Genomic DNA, 17,888 nt, shown 5'->3' on the forward strand with positions numbered 1-17,888 from the left:
TATTAGTTAATTAATTTTATTTCTTTGTCAAAACGATCTTTGTTTGTCTTTTCTGTGTCCCCTACATGATTTAAGACAAACTAAAAATTTGTATTTCTTATATCTTTTTTCTTCCCAATTTTCCATATACAGATTTTTATTTTAGTTTTAAAATATTTTGAAAATAAATATTCAATTTCACACTACTTTGTGTTGTTCTGTCACATGAAATCCTAATTTGACAATATGCGAAGAAATTGAATTGGAGTGAAAACCTTTGTAATGCATTGTATACTGGAGGCTTCAAATTATGTTACTCATTTGCATCAGCGTTAGCATCCCTTCACTTAAAATGTCAGTTAGCTAGAATACATTAATACGTTTTAAATTAATGTATCCCCTAAGAATACATCAATTTAAAATCTATGTCCCCTAAGAAAAAAAAGTTTTTTTTCTTAGGGGACTTTTCTGTTGGACAAAAGTTTAGGTTGTATCTAAACATCTTTGTTTCATTCTCTGACTTGAGGCGGTTGAGGCTAACGCTAACTAGCTGCTAATTTAGCCTTGCTAGTTCTTTAGCTAGCTAGCTAGCTAGCTTTTTTGTGTATGTCAGGAGTAAGTGCAAATTTATCGCCAGTTGGTTGGACAAAGTTAATTTTTAACACTTGCTGCCTTCTACTGCTAACCCACATGAGGCTAGCTGCAAAAAAACAAAACAAAAAAAAACTTTTAACTTTGGCATTGTGAGTTTTAAAGCCATAGAGAGTTTTTTATTGTTGATTGTAATGCAGCTAGTTCTCCTAACCATTCCATTTATTTATTTATTTATTTATTTATTTTTTCAAGCTTAAACTTCAGTCAACATTGGTATTAAAACTGTCTTTAGTCTTAAATTTAATTTGCTGGAACCTGCAAACACCCGGTCACTGCTGCAGAGTACAGTAAATTAAACAAAAAATACTTTTTTTGGAGAGATTTTATTCGTCTTGTGACTTTTACTGAATTCTGGACAACTTGAATGTCTTTTCCCAAAGTTTTCTAAATTTCGACTTTTGCAGGGCAGCAAAGATGATGACAAGTTGACCTGCTCTTGACCCACAGTTTGACATTAAAAGCATGAGTCATCCACGCTTTATTAACCGCCCCAGGATGTAACAGAAAAATATCTTTTTCACTGTGGAGACATTTAGAAAAATAACTTCTCGCTCAAAATGTGAGAAAGCAACACTTTCTGTGATGAGAAACGAAGATATGGAGGAACTTTGCGGTGTTGAAGTATGGATGATATATTTTTAGACCTCAGTTTAATATACAATGAAAAGTCAGGAGAGGAATGATAAAATCAAAAGCGATAGGGACAGGAAGAGAAATTCACACGAGAGGGAGGAACGTCCTGAAAGAAAATTAAATGTCTGGCACTGACATGATAAAATGAGCAGAGGTTTGGCAGCTTTATTAAGAGCGCTGCCGTTTGAGGAGAGATTAAAAAAGAGCTGCAGTGAGAAAATATTGCTTTATTTTAAGATGCGTTATCTCCAGTAATCCTCCAGTTATGATACGAGTGGATGTCTCGCTTTTCATTTCATTGATTCATTGAGTTGAGAAATCTGTCCTTAGCCTGTTAGACACCAGGAATAGGAGTTATGCTAATGCTAACATCCACCCAGCAGAGAGTTTTATTATTCTGCTGCTGTGCTCGGCAGGATATCGACACATTCCCACAGCAGCGACTGAATTTAAAATTCCAATATCATTACAGCAGGTTTCATCCGTCTTGAATGCTAATTTCTTTAAGCAGTTATTGAATAAACCCTCTCTAATCTCTTAAAGAGAGGGTTTGCAGTTTGATGGGGATGTTTGTTTAAAGCTGGTATTTGAGTTTTATTTGGTGGTCATGTCTGAACACAGTCTGCCTTGGAGAGTTTCCCTTCCTGCCCGACGTATCACTGAGCTCCCAGTTTCTCTTCTCACTTTGGTCTCCACCTCAGATGCTGGTTGTAAAACCCAGAGGTAGAGGAACCGATGCAGGTAGCAACGTCGCAGAGCAGGAATGACGTCAACACTGGGGGAGATTAATGGACCTTCGATTTGCAAACCGGGGAAGCTCTGAAGTTAGTAATTAATCAATTTTAAAATACCAGTTTTTAGACGGAAAGAAACATCTGTTGCTACATTTTCTGAATGACTTCAGACTCCTTTGGAATAAAAAAAAAGCAACTCAATATCACAACTTTGATGTATTTTTTCTAAAGAAAGAAAGGAATCACTCAAACCGGAGCAAAAACATGTCTAAATGGCTACTTGAGTATTAAATACCTGATCAATGAGTCTTATTTTTGCTCCACTGCTGCCTCAGCCTTACTTAATGTCAGGTTACAGCTCGTGATCGATGTGCCAAGTAACAAAGTCACATTTAACGTCCTAGATATGCAATGCTCAGAACTGAGGACCCGAAATTTCAGTCAGACACAACGTAAAAAATAATAAGTTCTTTATTGAGGATCAGGGTATGGGACAAGCAACCACGAGCAATGGAACAGGAACCTCTGAGGACAGAGAAACAGGTTAGAGGGTTGTATTCTAGGAGAGGAAGGCCAAAAGTTTAATAGAAAAAAAAAAAAATCACTAACCTTCTTTGTGTTGTGGGGCATGGGGGGGTCCAGGTAGCACAGTGGTAGTGACAAGTGGCACACCCAGGGATGGACAGAGCTAGGAGGGCAAGGGGTTGGGGCAGGCAGGACAAAACAAAACTTATCTGAGGGTCAGGCAAAGAGCAGTGGTCAGGGCACGGAAAAAGGGTCCAACACTTGCAGGCAATATCAGGCAGACAAAATCCAAGGGCGAGGCAGGAGGCAGAGGTCAAAAGGCAGAAACGGGGTCGAGACCAGAAAACAGAAGCCAGTGAAGAATCCGACGTGGGCATGACAAGGCAGGAAAATACAAGGGACAAAAATGTGTACGAGATCGTGGTCAGGTCAGGAAGAAATGCTGGATATCTACTCACTCAGAGGCTTTCAAAAATCTGGCACCGTCTGCCTGCCTGAGAGCTGAATATAACTGCTGGTGARCAGGTGGAAGACATGAGCCTGATTGTGCTCCAGCGCAGCAGCATGCAGGTGGACCAGATGAGCTTGATGAGAGGAGTACTGAGGAGAAAAACATAGCAGGCAGACGAGCCAGAAACATGACAAGATAAGCGTCAACTCTCAAAATTCTCTAAATTAGTACCAAAATAATCTGTGATTTTGATTGTAAAAAAATCACGAAATCCTGGAGGAACTTTTATCAGTGGTAAAATGTATTCCGCATCGAATTGGGAGGCAGTTCCTTATTAATATTTTAACCGTTTCTTAATGGGTTTTATCAATGCATTCTGGTGCAACCGGCCCTTTAAGAGGATTCATGATTTTGATGTGGCCCAAAATGAAAATGAGTTTCACACTCCTGATTTAAAAAGTTGTTTTAGATTCAAAAGAATCATTAGAGCAGGGGTGTCAAACTCCAGTCCTGAAGGGCCGCTGTCCTGCAGTTTTTAGATGTGCCACAGGTACAAAACACCTGAATCAAATGGCTTAATTACCTCCTTCTTGTGTAGGTAAGTTCTCCAGTGCCTTGCTAATGACCTAATTATTCTATTCAGGTGTGGTGCAGCAGAGGCACATCTAAAAGTTGCAGGACACCGGCCCTCAAGGACTGGAGTTTGACACCCCTGCATTAGAGAATCCACAAATACTGCTTCCTGGGTTCAAAATCTAATAAAGAATAATACATTCTTCATTCTTCTAATGATTCTCATTTATACCTAATAAAACGCCCAGATGGTCTGACATAACTTTGAGGCCAAGGACTTCATCCCCACAGATTTTTTTCTCTGAACACTTTAAAAATTGGCCATTGCACAAATAAACAGTTAACCAATAGTCATCATTGCATGGATGAACATCCAGGTTTTCCTCGAGCGTATTACAACATCCTGATCCTACGCCCAACAGATTACTGACTGCAGATCTCTGTTCCAGACGTCTCTGGTGTTTCTGAGGTCAAACTGGATGTTGCCTCTAAGAAAGAGACAGGAAGTGAGGCAGGAAGTCCATAAAGAGCACAAACATTCATGATGGGGGAAAGAGAACAATAGTGTCATGTGATGTGCAATGTGGAATTCAGAAATACACGCAAGTGCTTGAATCTTTGACGCACATGTGAGTTTTGGCCTCCATTGGTGGTCGTAAATTCCCAACATTTACAGTCGTTGTAAAAGTGAAGTATGCTCTATTTAAACATAAAGGTTTACAGTTTTGTTCACATTTCATGACAGAGATCCTTCAGTTCACTTATGGTTTGTGTATAAAATGCTATTTTATTGCGTTCTGAGTTGCGTATTTGCTGCAGTGTGGAATTGTGGTGTTTTTTTCATATGTATTTCAAACATATTCACAATTCGAATAACATCATAGCATAAAGGAACAAAAAATTACCCAGTTGCTAGTTCTGTTGATCATGAGGTTTGTTTTGATCAATAGTTGTGCTGTTCATACTTTTATTTGCTCTCATGGAGGCAAAGCAGGAGGAAAAATAGCTCTCTAGTTATTGTTTTCCACTCCTGCTGCCTGCAAGTGTCGTGCGGCTCTGCAGAGAGCTGCTCTTAACGGCACTTAGAGGCTGAAGTTGTTTCCTGGGAGCCCACATCCGATGATTTCTCTCAGACAAATCAATTTTAAAGCACAAAGAGTGCTCCAATCTGCACATAATTAAATGCAGCAATTAACTCCCAGCCTTCTACCTATTTACACTCCTGTTCATGAGCATGAATTTCATACGCCCAATACCCAGGAGAAATGGACCGAGAGCGAATAGGGTAATAAAGATTCATCGTAGCTGGGAGAAGCAAAGAGCCGCCTAAAGATGCACTCAGGCTCCCACAGAAATTGCACAGACTGACTCAGCTGGGATCAGATTCAAATTTCCGTGGCAGAGCTTTTTGCTCCGCAGGCCGCCTCAGCACCAGGTGCCGTTCTGTGGCCTGCAGGCTGAATCACCGGCCTCGGAGCACGTAACCTGTCAAGACTCGCACATCCGTTTCAAAGATTAACAGGCGCCTGACTCACCTGCTGTTCTTGTAAAGTGGGCTTCGGGTCTGCGTGTGAATTAAGAAAGCAAGAAAAGTGACAATGGATGAGCTGAAGGAAGTGATTTTACCAAGTGATTTTTTTTATTAAATTTCAGAGTTTCCACCAGAGGTCTCGTCTTCTGACGATGAATTTTTAATGTGTGTTTGGACATTAAACTATCGTATGACCGGCACAATAACCATCTAAACTAATTGGAGAGTTTATCATTGTGTTGAAAGGAGAGCTACTGTGTCTTTAAATCATTTATGACTCAAACCCCTGTGCCTTTGCGGAGTAATTTGACCATTGTTTCGGTCCACATAAAAAGTTGGTGTCATGTTTACGTTTCAACCAGTGATCACAAAAACGGTATCGTAAACAATAGTAAGATAATATCTGTTGTTGTTATGTTGCTTTATGACCAAAGTCTGTTAATCTAATTTGTGTTTCAGCAGGTTTTCTTCATCAGATAAGGTTAATTGCGTTTGTTCCCGTTAAAATATATGCATGGACTTATTTTTACCCCTAATGTGATTTACCAAATTATTCTGAACTGCAGTTTCCAAGCCAACAATTTTCTGAGTGTTTTTCTTTCTCTGAGACAAGAATACAATCCTCATTAGCGAAAAGGTTCATTATTTTTGACTGATTAGGTGTGTAGTTCAAGTGCAGTCCCTGAATATGTTTTTGAAAAGTAGAAAGTGCATTTCTTCTTCTGGAAAAACATAGTTTGGTTTAAATGTTCTTCATTTTAATAGCCTTGAGTAATGACCTTACTGTGGAGAAATGAGTTGTGCTTTTTAAAATTATAATCATTTTAAAATGAGTGAATATTAATTCACAGACCCCAATATATTTATATATTTATTGATAGATTTCAATTAATTTTTTTGTCCCATCTGTACTGAACTCTGTTTCTTTGTGTGTACATCTGTGTATTTACACTTAGTAGTGTTTGTCAAAATATATCTTGAAACTTGTTATAATAGAAAATAGACAAATTTAGCTGAAAAGTTACAAAAATATTTCATGCGGTTAAAAGTCAGACCATACATTTTTTTAAAGCATTTTTTTTATTATTTATAAATAAATTTATTTATTTATTTTGACATTTTTAGACTATTTTGCTTAATTTCATATTTTGTCATGCATTTTGTGTCGGTCTATGGTTTCAATCGCACCTTTCTGGTACTCCTAATCTCTTAAAAATATTTTCCCCCAGCTTGTCTTTGCTCCTTTTTATCAAAAAATTTGATGGATCTGGCCGGACATTTCCATATTTTCTTCAAGCGAATTAAATAAATTCGGGTGTACTCGATATGCCCCGCAGCCCCTCCCTCCAGTTTGCAGGGGTGGGCGGGGCCTAAACACAAACTGTGTCTCTCCGGCTCGCTGGGCTGAGGTGGATTACCGCGGCGGGCAGCTCAGAGAGGAGGGACCGTATCTTCTCCGCCGTTGGTCGCTTTCCAGCAGCAGCAGGAGCGCGGCGGCCGTTGCCGTGATGGCATCTGTTGCGCCGAACATGTCAACGGTCACGTTTGAAACCGCGGACAGCGAAACGGGGGATCCAGTCCGAGTTCTCTGATTATTATGCCAGGACCTGCTTGAGCCGTTGCGGTGAAAAGTTTAGGAGAAGTGGGGATACGGTGACTCTAACGGCTGGAAAATGGTAAATATGGCTTTCTCTGCTGCTGACGAAGTTGTCAAACGTAAGCTAACCAACGTTTACTCCCTGATATTATTACAGAGACAGATGTTTTGGCATTGAAATGATGTGTATTGGTAAAGCCAGTTTCTACATTCTACTGCTTTCCACCAACCACAGGTCCTGACATGTTTTATTCGAAAAAGACTCTTCGTTTACATAAAATGTATTCTCCAATATATTGGTGGTATTTTGTATTGATATTTTGCACCTATTTTGATGCGTGTGTTTTTTTTTTTATCTCTAAGCCAAAGTTAATTTGTTTTTAGATCAAAATTTAGCCGCATCTTAAAGCAATTGAAGCTGATGTGTAATATAAGTACTTACACGTAAAACATGAATTGACGGGATATTACAAGGTACTACACAGTCTGGATTTAGATAAATTCAAAATTACATTTATTGATTCCAAAGGGAAATTAAATGTTGCTATAACTCATTAATTCAACATTTGTTAAAGAGTTATTGTAGTAGATGGTGCTGGATGTGGGCAGAAAGGTTCTCCTATAGCAGATTGTATAACAGTGAATTTGAAGGAGCCTCTGATTGAGGACACTCTGTTTTTCTATGACAAAAGTCCTACACATCTGAATCTAGTGACTGAAATACCTGCTAATGTCCTTGTGAATCAGGTGTGTAGATGCAGAGACATAAAGTTGGACATCTTCTCTTGGGGCTGGGGTTTGACACTTGTAGTCTGTGCTTTTTGTCCATCAGTCCATTAAAGTACTTCTCTGTTTCTCCACTAATTCGTTCGTCAATTTGTTCCATCAGTCCGTCTATTTGACCTGAAGTCCATTCACGTGTCTATTCGTTCACTCTATTTACCCCTCAGTCCAACTGTTTATTCATTAACCTATTTATTTGTCTGTTTGCCCAACAATCCAATAGTTTGCCCTTTCATTTGCCTATCCATCCGTCCATCTGTACACCAATCTAACTGTTCCTGCTTTGCTTTGTTTGAGTCTTCACACCTGTTCGTCCATCATCGATCTATAAATCCTCTCTGCTTTTCCGTGCTCCTTTCTGGTCTTTCCAGTTTTTACAGTTCCTGTATCACAAGCCTGTTCACTGTAAAACTATCTGCCGTAAATTCATAATAATCTTTGGTGTTTATAAAAAGAACAAATAAGGACTTTAAGGAAGTTTGAAAATTTGAATTTTGACAAGAAATAACCCAAATTGGCAGCTTAACCCAGTCCTTTTTTGATGTATCTTATCCAGATTCCCGCAGTCTGCCATAAACATACGTTTGTATCTCCTCTAGTCTGTAAGGAGACAACACACAAGTGTTATCTATTTTAAGGTTTGGCCTCAACAGTTGGTTATTTGAGTAGCAGTCTGTATGCAGACGATTAAGTCACTTCTTTATTGCATACCATAAAATCCCGGGATATTGATTGGGATGTTTAAGTGGCACCACGGGAGTGGGCCGTTTTCCCAAGCCGTGCTCCTTGTTGGACGGCAGCCAGCGGTCAGTATGACTGCCACGCATCCCCTGCTTGTCTCGTTGTTGCAGCTCCTCACCGTTGAGTAAAACGACAGATAGATTCCTCTCTGTCTTGGTTTTGGAATCAGACATATCAAGCTTGCTTTTGAACGAGGAGTGGGTTTGAATGTCTTTAAAGTGCTCTGTTTTTGTGCTGCCTTGTAATTCACAGCCGCTGAGTGTGGAGCAATTTTAAAAGCCCCAAATAAACGCTTCTGGGCGCACCTGATTTGAGAATTGTAGTGAAATGTGCTGCAGTGGTGTGAGACATCGGCGGGGAGTGTTTTTGCAGGTTTCCTTGTGGTACACAGAACAACATGTACTGACATTTTTTTTACTGATGACACTTTTTATGAGCCATTCAGTGGCTGCCGGTGGTCCTTCCCTCCCTCGTTAGTCAACGCTCAGGGGATGCTTGTGGTTGGCCACGCATCTCTCCATTGTTTGCACCTGGAAGCAGTTTTTTGCTGAGCAGCTCTGATGTGAAATGAAGTTTTGCTCAAAGGCACCACACGAGTGGATTTTATTTTTGCAAGTCAGCACCTGGTGTTTTGGTTAAGAAAAGATAAAAGTGGAGCTTCATGACCCACCAAAATTAAAACGTCACTTTTTTCAAACAGTCATTCATTCTTTATACTTCACTTATCCAGTGATTCGTACTTCAACACATACAGTGCTCTGAAAAAGTATGTTTTACACCAACCCTGTTTAGTCTGCTTTAGTCTGGTGCCCGTTTGATTGCATATGTGAATGGCAAGTGGACCGGAGGCTGGTCCAAAAGCAGGAAATAGAATATTCTGGATAAATACAACTAAAACAAACGCGGAGGGAGAAATGCCTCGTGGTCTTTTGCTGAAGATAAGAGAGAAATCTTACAACCGCTAAAATCTGACGCTACTTCATTTACGTTTACGTTTCAGGAAGGACGAAGTTTGCGCTCCTGTCTTCTTCAGATGTTTTTGTGTTGTTTCCTTCAGGGGTTCTTGGTGCAGCGCCACCACAGGAGAGAGGGGGAACAAGTTTTTCAAATAATCTGGATCGTTTTTCAGTTTGTGTTAAACAATCCAACCACAAAGGCTAAAAATATAACAAACTTTGCAACTTTTTTCCGGCACTGTAAATCTTGAAGTATTAGATTTTGACGACAGAGAAATTTCTTTTGAATTCTGATTGTTTTTTATCTTTGGTATAACCTGGACCAACACCAAATAGAGCAACTTGCTCTGTCATCTTGTTGTCTGCTGATAATCTGGTTTTCTCTTGCAGCCTGAATGAACCACCTGCTTGTCAAAGAACATACAGTTTCTCTTTAAATATCTTCCTTCATCTCTGTGCTGCACCTCACCAATACTGACAGGGAAAAGATCAGATTTTTGAGTTTTCAACCAACCGCTTGGTACCAAGGAAGCTGAAAACTTACCTCACTTTCACTGTGAAAAAGGAACTGATACCAGCGAGGAAAAGGATTTGTTCAGAACTAGTGTTGACTTGGTTTATTCAGACATCAATACTGTCGGTTTCTAAAAGGTCAGCTTGTGCAGGTATGTGTGTCTGAGTGTGTGTATAATTCATGCGACGGCTAGGCTCACTTTCAGACACTTTCAAAGACTTCATTCTCTTTGAGGAGGGAGGAAAGCGGATGGGGGTGTGTATCTGACTCCCAGCTCCTGATGCTGCTCCCTCTGGGAAACGGCGCGTTTGTCAGGCTCCTTAAAGGGAAACTTGTCTTCCCCGATGCTTTAATTTCGCTGTTCTGGCACAAAACCAACGGGAATTTATTCAACACGACCAAAAATAGCAGCAGTCTACAAACAGGCACATCGAGTTTGTTTACACATTTAGCTCATTTGGGTCAAAAATAATAATAATAATAAATTGCCCCATCAGTTACAAATCCATCTCTGTGTGCAGCAAAACTGAAGCAAATTAAAGTCTCTCTCTACATTTTATAACATTATTATTACTATTCAGTGAGCATCAATTTCAATTCTACTCAACTAACCTGGATTTGAATAGAAATGAAATGTAATGAAAATGTATTTTTTCAGTACATTTTCAGTCGGTTCTTACTGTGTCAAAAATTGAAGTAAATAGATGAACAATTTGAATTATTCATGTCATATAAATAGATTTTTCTGAACTACTTTTGTTAGAAAATCCAGTTGGTTTAGAAATATATTATAGTTCAAACCGGTATTCTGAAATTATTGTATTGGCAAACCGAGAGTGCAAAAAAACAGTTGCTGATATTTGGAATTTAGACCAGGATGGCAAGCCAGGTATTTATTTATTGCAAAAAATAATAATTACACTGTTCTACAATTTTCAAGTATCTTAAAAGTCAGATAAAATACCAAAGTGTTTTCTCTGGCTGTATACCTGTTGCTGCACCCTGCCGGTCAGCTGGGTGTAAACAGGCTCCCGTTACTTAGACAAGACAAATATGTTCTTTTATTTTTGCAGTAGTAGGCAGAGTTGTTCTACTATGTTACTACGTTTTGTTTTCTTATTTAAAAAGGCTTAAATAGTAAATGGAAACTCTTTTATCCAATTAATCGATTAATCACCAGAACTTCCAGTTGCAGGAGTAGAAACTCTAGGAGTTTATTCAAAGCACCAGGCTGGATCAGAGCTTCCCATCTTCCTTTCTGGATAGCAGAAAGCAGCTTTTGTATCGGGTCCGGTTTTAGAGCCGGCTCAGAGAGCGAGACCTCGTCTGCTCCTCGGTCCTCCGCCATGAGCTGAGCTCCGGGCTTTGTTTGGGCCATTCAGACTGAACAAAGAGGGTGGGGTGAATGCTGCTGAATGGGCTCTGACGGATGGTCTTCGCCTTCGACTCACTTTGTTTGCGATTACGGCGAGGTGCGAGGCCAGATCCACCGAACCGCCTCTGTCGTCAGGGCAACCGGAGGAATGTGATTCCCTCTGTCTGCTGAAGGAATAAATGACACGAGATGAGGGATGAGAAGGAAGCTGCAGCAGTAAAATGGGAGTAATCTAGATGTTTTAAAGGTAAACATTCATCCAGTTCATCCTCCTCTCCAGGCTTTTTGGATTACAGATGGAGTGGGCTAAGCTGACAGTGAACAGACGCGCAGCGCCGGTGATCTGTGTGTGAACACGGAGTGGATTAACGACCACACTGATACTGAACCCATTAAAGAGATCCAGTGTTGGGCTAACACTCATGCAGCTTTTTAGCCCTGAGTCACATGATAGAAAGCTGATTCACGGCTGGTTTTCACTGAGCTCGCCGTTGAAACCCGCTGCAGTTTAATCCAACTTTCCAACAGATTCATTCATAAATAACTTCTGCTTGTTTACATGTTCAGGATTGCAACTTTTACATCCTGAGAGCCATTTTTACCGTCAGTTCAGCTGAATAAAACTTGTTTAGAGCAACTAATGTTACATGACCTTTAGGAAGGACAACTTATATTTCTTGGTAAATATCTACTGTAGGAAATTTGATACATTTTTTTTTAAAGAAACGCCAATTTATTTCAGTTTTTGGGTTATGAGCTAAGCAAAGACGTAAACCTTTTGCCCAAAAGAGCCAAAGGTAAAAAGGGAACCAGAGATTTGTGGAAAAAGATACAAAGAAAACACACAGTTTCCTACCTTAACATCAAATGATTCTTCATCATTTTTAGTCAAACTTATGAAGACGTAATAAGTTTGGGCAAATTTGTATTCCTCTGACGTCATTTATAAACACAACTCTATGCTGTCGTTGAGGAAGGTCCAAATAGCCACACTGGTTTAGAAGTCCAAGATTAGGTGATCCATCCAGTAGCCGCTAGTCCGGATTTAACAATTTAGTTTTTTGTTGTGAATTGATGGTCAGATGAACGAGTTTTAAAGCATGCCTCCCTCCCAGCCACAGGAGGATTAGGATCCAGATATTTTTTGCTGGACACTATTTACTGTTTGAGACTATAGAAAAAGTTAGATATATCTGAAAAGTCATGACTCAAACTATATAAACATAATAAATATCCTACATTGAACCCAAACAGTCAGCAAATGGCCTAATCATGGCTTTTTGTGGGCTTATTTTCCAACCAACGTTTCACATGGTGTAAATCCATGATACATTTTTCTATCTAAGCAATAAAATGGCTAAAAAGTATTACATTTTGGCAGGGAAGTGTGTAATCCTAACAAAATGACCAATACATAAGGTTCTGTATGGATATTTCCTTGAATAAATGGTTTTTAACGCCGTTACGAACACCGATGTGTCTCTGATTCTGGGGATTTTTCCGTTTCCAATAATCACAGAGGACTGTTTTAAATGGAGGACGTATTTATGCAACACCTTGTTATAAAACTGAAGAGTCCCAGCCCGTTAACACCTGCAGAGTCCAGTTATGTAATCCCCAGGGGACACTTTAAAATGCTCCCACGCAGTCTGAATGAAGCCGCTGGGCTATACTTACACTCATGTCAACATTTCAGTGTCCTCAGCTCTGGAGGAGCGTATGCTACTCCGCCGCCGTGTGCGTATGTGTGTGTGTATGTGTTTGTGTGTGTGCTGTGAGTTCAGAGCAGTGTTATGTTGTGAATCATGGAGAGCTCAAACATTTGTTTTCTAAAAACGGAAAGGACTGTACACTATGTGGTTCCTCTTCTTGTGACTATTTTTATGTAGTCGATATCTGAGGATCTGGAGTAGGAATTGTTTATTGTTCTCATAAATATGAAGGATGCAATTTTCTGCTGCTAGTTGAGGAGATATTGTTAAATATTGACGAGAACATCAGAATTCATAATATATACGTTGCTGTTTTTGAATTATGATTTTTTTGTGATAGAAATAATGAAATTGGAGTCTAAATGTCTGTTGCCGTGCCGACATGCGGTTCAGACTTTAAATGTGGAAAGTGACGTCAGCACGTCTGACCTACTAACATTTCTCCTTTCAGGAAAAACAAAGCAGGGCCGATTAGTTGGCCTCATGGAAAGCAGCAACTTGATGCTGCCCAGAAGTTTTGGCACAACCTTATAGCGTCGATCCGTTTCCTGTTCCTGTTTACGTTTTCCACTTCACCATGGCTGCTTAAAATGTCCAAGTGAAGCCCAGATGTTGCTCTCCTGTCTCGCCTGAAGCGAACCTGAAACTGCTTTTAACGTAGAGCTGCTGCACTGAACCGAACATAAAAACATTAACTGTGTCCGTCTGAATCAGAGGGAGATGATCAGAGCTACCTGAGCGGGGGTCACTTTCCTTCTGCGTTTTGATTTAATGGTTCATTTTGAAATACGTAACAGTGATGCACAGTTTTCATTGACGATGAATTAATTCATATTTAGTAGGACATTATGTTTGAAGTATAATAGTTTCTGATATTTCAGGGACTGTGATACTAAAGAAAGGAGTGGCTTAATTGTAAACAATATCATTATTATTTTCAGACTTCATTCCACAGTTGCATGTTTTTAATGTTTTATGTCAATATCACACTAAATTACTTATAGTTTTAATATTGCCTAATGTTACAGTGCTGTCACAAAGCTTAGAGTTGTTGAATTTGTTCCTTTTGTTCCTTGGTGTTTGCTTTCTGGCTTTTTTTCGTACTGGAGTTGACATTTTAAATTATCTGTATCTTACAATAGAAATGGATAAAACAAAGCCACTTGCCCATAATAAGTTAGTCCTGCTCTCTCTCGCTTTCTAGCAGCCTGAAAGCATCTTTGGACATATTCATATTCCTCTGACGTCATTTATAAACACAAACCTATGCTGTTGCTTTTTTTTTTTTTTTTGCAATATAAGAACTGCAAAATAAAATAGTCAGGAAGTAGAGTCACCCATTTAAAAAATGCCCAAAGCGACTTTGAAAAACAAGTGAAAACGTTTAGTAAAATTCTTTGACCCTGATGTCAGACACATGTGTCAGCTGCTGCGGTGCCGAGAGAGAGAGAGAGAGAGAGAGAAGAAATGAAGCATGGATGTCGAAGCTGTTTCATACTCACTGCTGTCATGGGTTTCCCTCAGCAGACATGGGACTGCGCTGTTTTAAACAGACAGTTAAGATTTACTTTGTAAAAATGAGTTTTGAGCAGTTCGTTTTCCAGAGACAGAAGCAGGAATTGGTGATTTTTTTTATTTATTTGAACGTCCTTGATTAGTAGATCAGTTACTGAAATATTTGGATTCTCGTTCATTAAATGCTTGAAAATAAACACACCACCAAACCACTTTTACTCTTGATCTACATTTTGCTGAGTTGAACAAAAACTCTTGTATTTATGTTTATCAATCTGTCAAAATCTAAATTTGTTGCTCTTAAAATAAAATAATCAATCATGATTGGCCTGAAAAAGCCTGATAAATGTTAGATTAGATCATGGTTTCCCCCAGAAAACTTGCTAAGCCCGGTGGTTGGGTGTTAGGCCAGTCATTCATCCAGCGACCTGTTGAGTTTTTGAGTCTAAAAATGTTTAAAGTTGACAGAAACTTGAAAATATCACTTGACAATTATGTGTTATTGAAAGATTGTAAGATTAATACCTGAACACCAACTATAAAGTCTTAAAAAATGCAAACATTTTAAAAAGACTTAAATAAGCAATGCTAAGCCTGGGGGGGGCACAAGTAAAGCCTGATGACCCTCCAGGCTTATAATACATTTGGAGAAGCCCTGTTAGAGTTTCGTACTTTGTTGATGTTGCTGGATTTGCTCTCGGATTGTTTATAAATTAGTTTCTGTTTGTTTTTGCAGCTCAAGCTGATTGATTCAGATGAGCTTAATGAGAACAAAAGGCCAAGGACTGAACTGCAACCTGTACGCGGTGATTAATTTTAAAAACTGGACACATTTTGCTGTTTAAAGGCCACAGTATGAACTCCAACATAGCTGGTTGTCTGAAAGCTCTGATCTGATTCTGACTGTCCACTTGTGGAGTTCAAACATTGACTTTTGGCTTTCTTTTATCTCATGTTTTCTCTGCCAGTTTTGATCTGCTTCACCTCCTCCTTGCTGTCCTTTGAATCCCTCTGGCTACTCCTGTCGTTTCCCTCAGACGCTCACATCTGTCCTCGTATCTCTGGCTGCTGTCTGAGTAGAAGAAAGCAGCGGTGGATAATCTTTTTTCCCTGGAAAGAAGAGCTTTAAATCTCAGATTACGAATGAAGCGGAGAGCATGAGCGGAGGATTACTACTTCTCCTCCGTTGTATCGAGTCCCAAACTGCGTGTTATCATGTAATACAATCAACCGCATGGCTCCCACGCTGTGGTGAACTCGCATGTCGTTATTCATATTTTTAGTGTGCGTGTGTGTGTGTTGCTACCACATCATTAGACCATGCTGCAGACTCGTGATAGTAAACGAGCTGCCAGCAGTTTATTGATTTTTAGCTCAATATCCATCCACAGCTCCGTGTTTCTCTCTGCGGAGGTGTGATTTATGCTTCAACTGGGTTATCTTTCTGTGTTGTCAGTCGACCGCTGTAGTGGATTAATTCCATTTACTGTACATATGAACTTTGACCTCTGCCCTGGTGGTTGGAATCTGCCCCAGAGGGTTTTGTTTACTTAAAAGCAAACTAGTCTTGAAGTAGTTTAACGCTCCTCAAACGAAATCGTCCTTCAGATTGTGAAATAAATCATTTACATTTGAAGATAAACTGAGCTGTCATGGCTTCCGGCAGAAATTATGAAGGCCTTTTAATTTGATTAGCGCAGCAGCAGGAGACCAGAGAGGAGGTTCACTGATACTAATACTGCCCAATTCACATTTTTTAAATTGAAATAATCAGATATCTAGTAGAGAAGTAACAATTTGCAAGAAAAAACTCAAAATTTCTGGAAAAATGCATGAATTCAAATGAAAAAGTTACTGTATTCATCTTTTTTCCCCTCATTTACTAAAGCAGAAATGTAACAGAATGAGACAACCTTAACAGAGGAGCCATGTTCTCAAACTCAAACTCAAATTTCTTTTAAGTCATATTTTAAATACCATTTTTATAGCAACTGAAGTTAACATAGTTAGTTGTATGTGCTTGGAAACCATAATGCTGCCCATTTAAGGAGCCATGTCGGCCATTTAATCTGAAAACTCATCCAGTCCATGGCTGAAATGAAGCAGGAAGAAATGGCAACTTGTCTCTGTTTGGTTTTCAGAGATGAATGCTGCCTACTTTTCTTGTTTGGTTTAAAAAGCTTACTTTGGCTGTTTTTACCCTCGACATTGGAGAAAGATTTTAACCTGGAAACAGGGACGTTTTGCAAAATGCAAGAGTAGCTTTAAGAGAGGTGATTTAGACACAAATTTAGCAGAAATCTACAGCAAATTGTGTAACAAGCCTGTGTAAGTTTAAGATAGCAGTAGAAAACTCTATATTTCATGGAAAAAGTAGCAAGAGTTTTTATTTTGATCACGGTGCAGGCGGATAATGGATGCTGATGCGTTCAGTACCTGGAAGTCTGTTGTTTTCTTGTTGTGCTGCGGTCATCTGCGTCATCCAGTGAGTCTGCAGGGATCGTTTTGCCCTAGCAACACTTTTAGCCGTCACAGTTTAAATTTGCTCTGAGTGTCGGAGGGAAACGGGTGAGTGGAGGATTAAAAAAAAAAAAAAAAATCTCTGTCATGGTGACAGCAGAGTGAAGAGTGACATCCGTCATTGTTCTGTGACACGCCTCTGTCGTTTTCGTGTGTAATAAAGTAGAACCTGCAGTCGTTACGGTTGCAGGGTTGGACTGGAAACAAATCAGCAACACCACAATGTAAAGCAGGTGAAGGCAGTGAATGCTGTACCTGTTGGAGTAAAGCGCCTGGCAGTTCTCCTGTAAATGTGGCCGGAAACCTCCGGAGATATTTAGAGATCTCAGCTGTGACTACATCTGTTAGCGATTCTGTTGTCAGTAGCAGCCAGTTCTCTTTCTCTCATCCTCTCACTATGCGCTGAAGTTAATACCCTTTGGAACTGACTAATTACTGCAGCTAAAGTTACATTTCTGCCTCACAACTACTCTGCCGTTATCTGAAAACATCCTGCAGCGAATGCAGTCTGCTCAACTTCTTTTCGTTTTTGTGATTTTTATTTTATTTACTGATTTTTGGTTTCTGATTGTTGCCTGCTGGCGGTTATTTTCCAGGATCAATCAAAAGCAGATGGTTTGACTTAACTGTGTCACTCTGCGTCACGGAGAACATATTTAAATCTTTTTTTTTTAAAGTTGCTTAATATTTGTATATTTTCTTAATTTTTGTGAATCAGTTTACTTGTATTTTTTTGACAAATTTTTTACTGTTCATTACTAATTATGCGTCAGCATTTTTTTATTTTTAAAATATATATTTTGTTTTTATTCAGTGCTGTTTTTATAAATGTTTTTGTTTAATTTTAGTTTGTTTACATTTTTTCCCCCCCTAAATTTTTGTATTAATTTTTGATCTATTTTTTCTTTTTTTTTTTTTTTTTTTTAGGTTTTCTTCTTTTGACTTTTTCCACAATTGGTAGAAGAAATAATAAAGAAAAACTATTTTATATACACACATGCAGTATATCTTCATGTACAGGTTATTTTAAATAAACGCGTTGACGTCTATAAACTCCAGTCATTTTTTTGCACGTGTTGAGTTTATAAGTCTATT

General features: G+C 39.1%; 1 protein-coding gene across 2 annotated transcripts in view; it reads left to right on the forward strand.

Annotated features, from left to right (window-relative positions):
• tmcc3 (transmembrane and coiled-coil domain family 3) overlaps positions 1-17,888 on the forward strand; it is a 45,454-nt gene that overhangs the window by 14,509 nt on the left and 13,057 nt on the right. The window contains exon 1 of one of the 2 annotated variants that reach the window (XM_008400485.2): positions 6,466-6,756. The exons of the other annotated variant lie outside the window; for it this stretch is intronic. Coding sequence (XP_008398707.1) covers positions 6,754-6,756 — 3 coding nt within the window. The 5' untranslated portion in view covers positions 6,466-6,753. Of the gene's footprint in view, positions 1-6,465; positions 6,757-17,888 lie in introns of those variants that run through there. 2 annotated transcript variants of the gene reach the window in all.

This window comes from Poecilia reticulata, linkage group LG23 (assembly GCF_000633615.1).
Source record: "Poecilia reticulata strain Guanapo linkage group LG23, Guppy_female_1.0+MT, whole genome shotgun sequence".
Taxonomy (NCBI): Eukaryota; Metazoa; Chordata; class Actinopteri; order Cyprinodontiformes; family Poeciliidae; genus Poecilia; species Poecilia reticulata.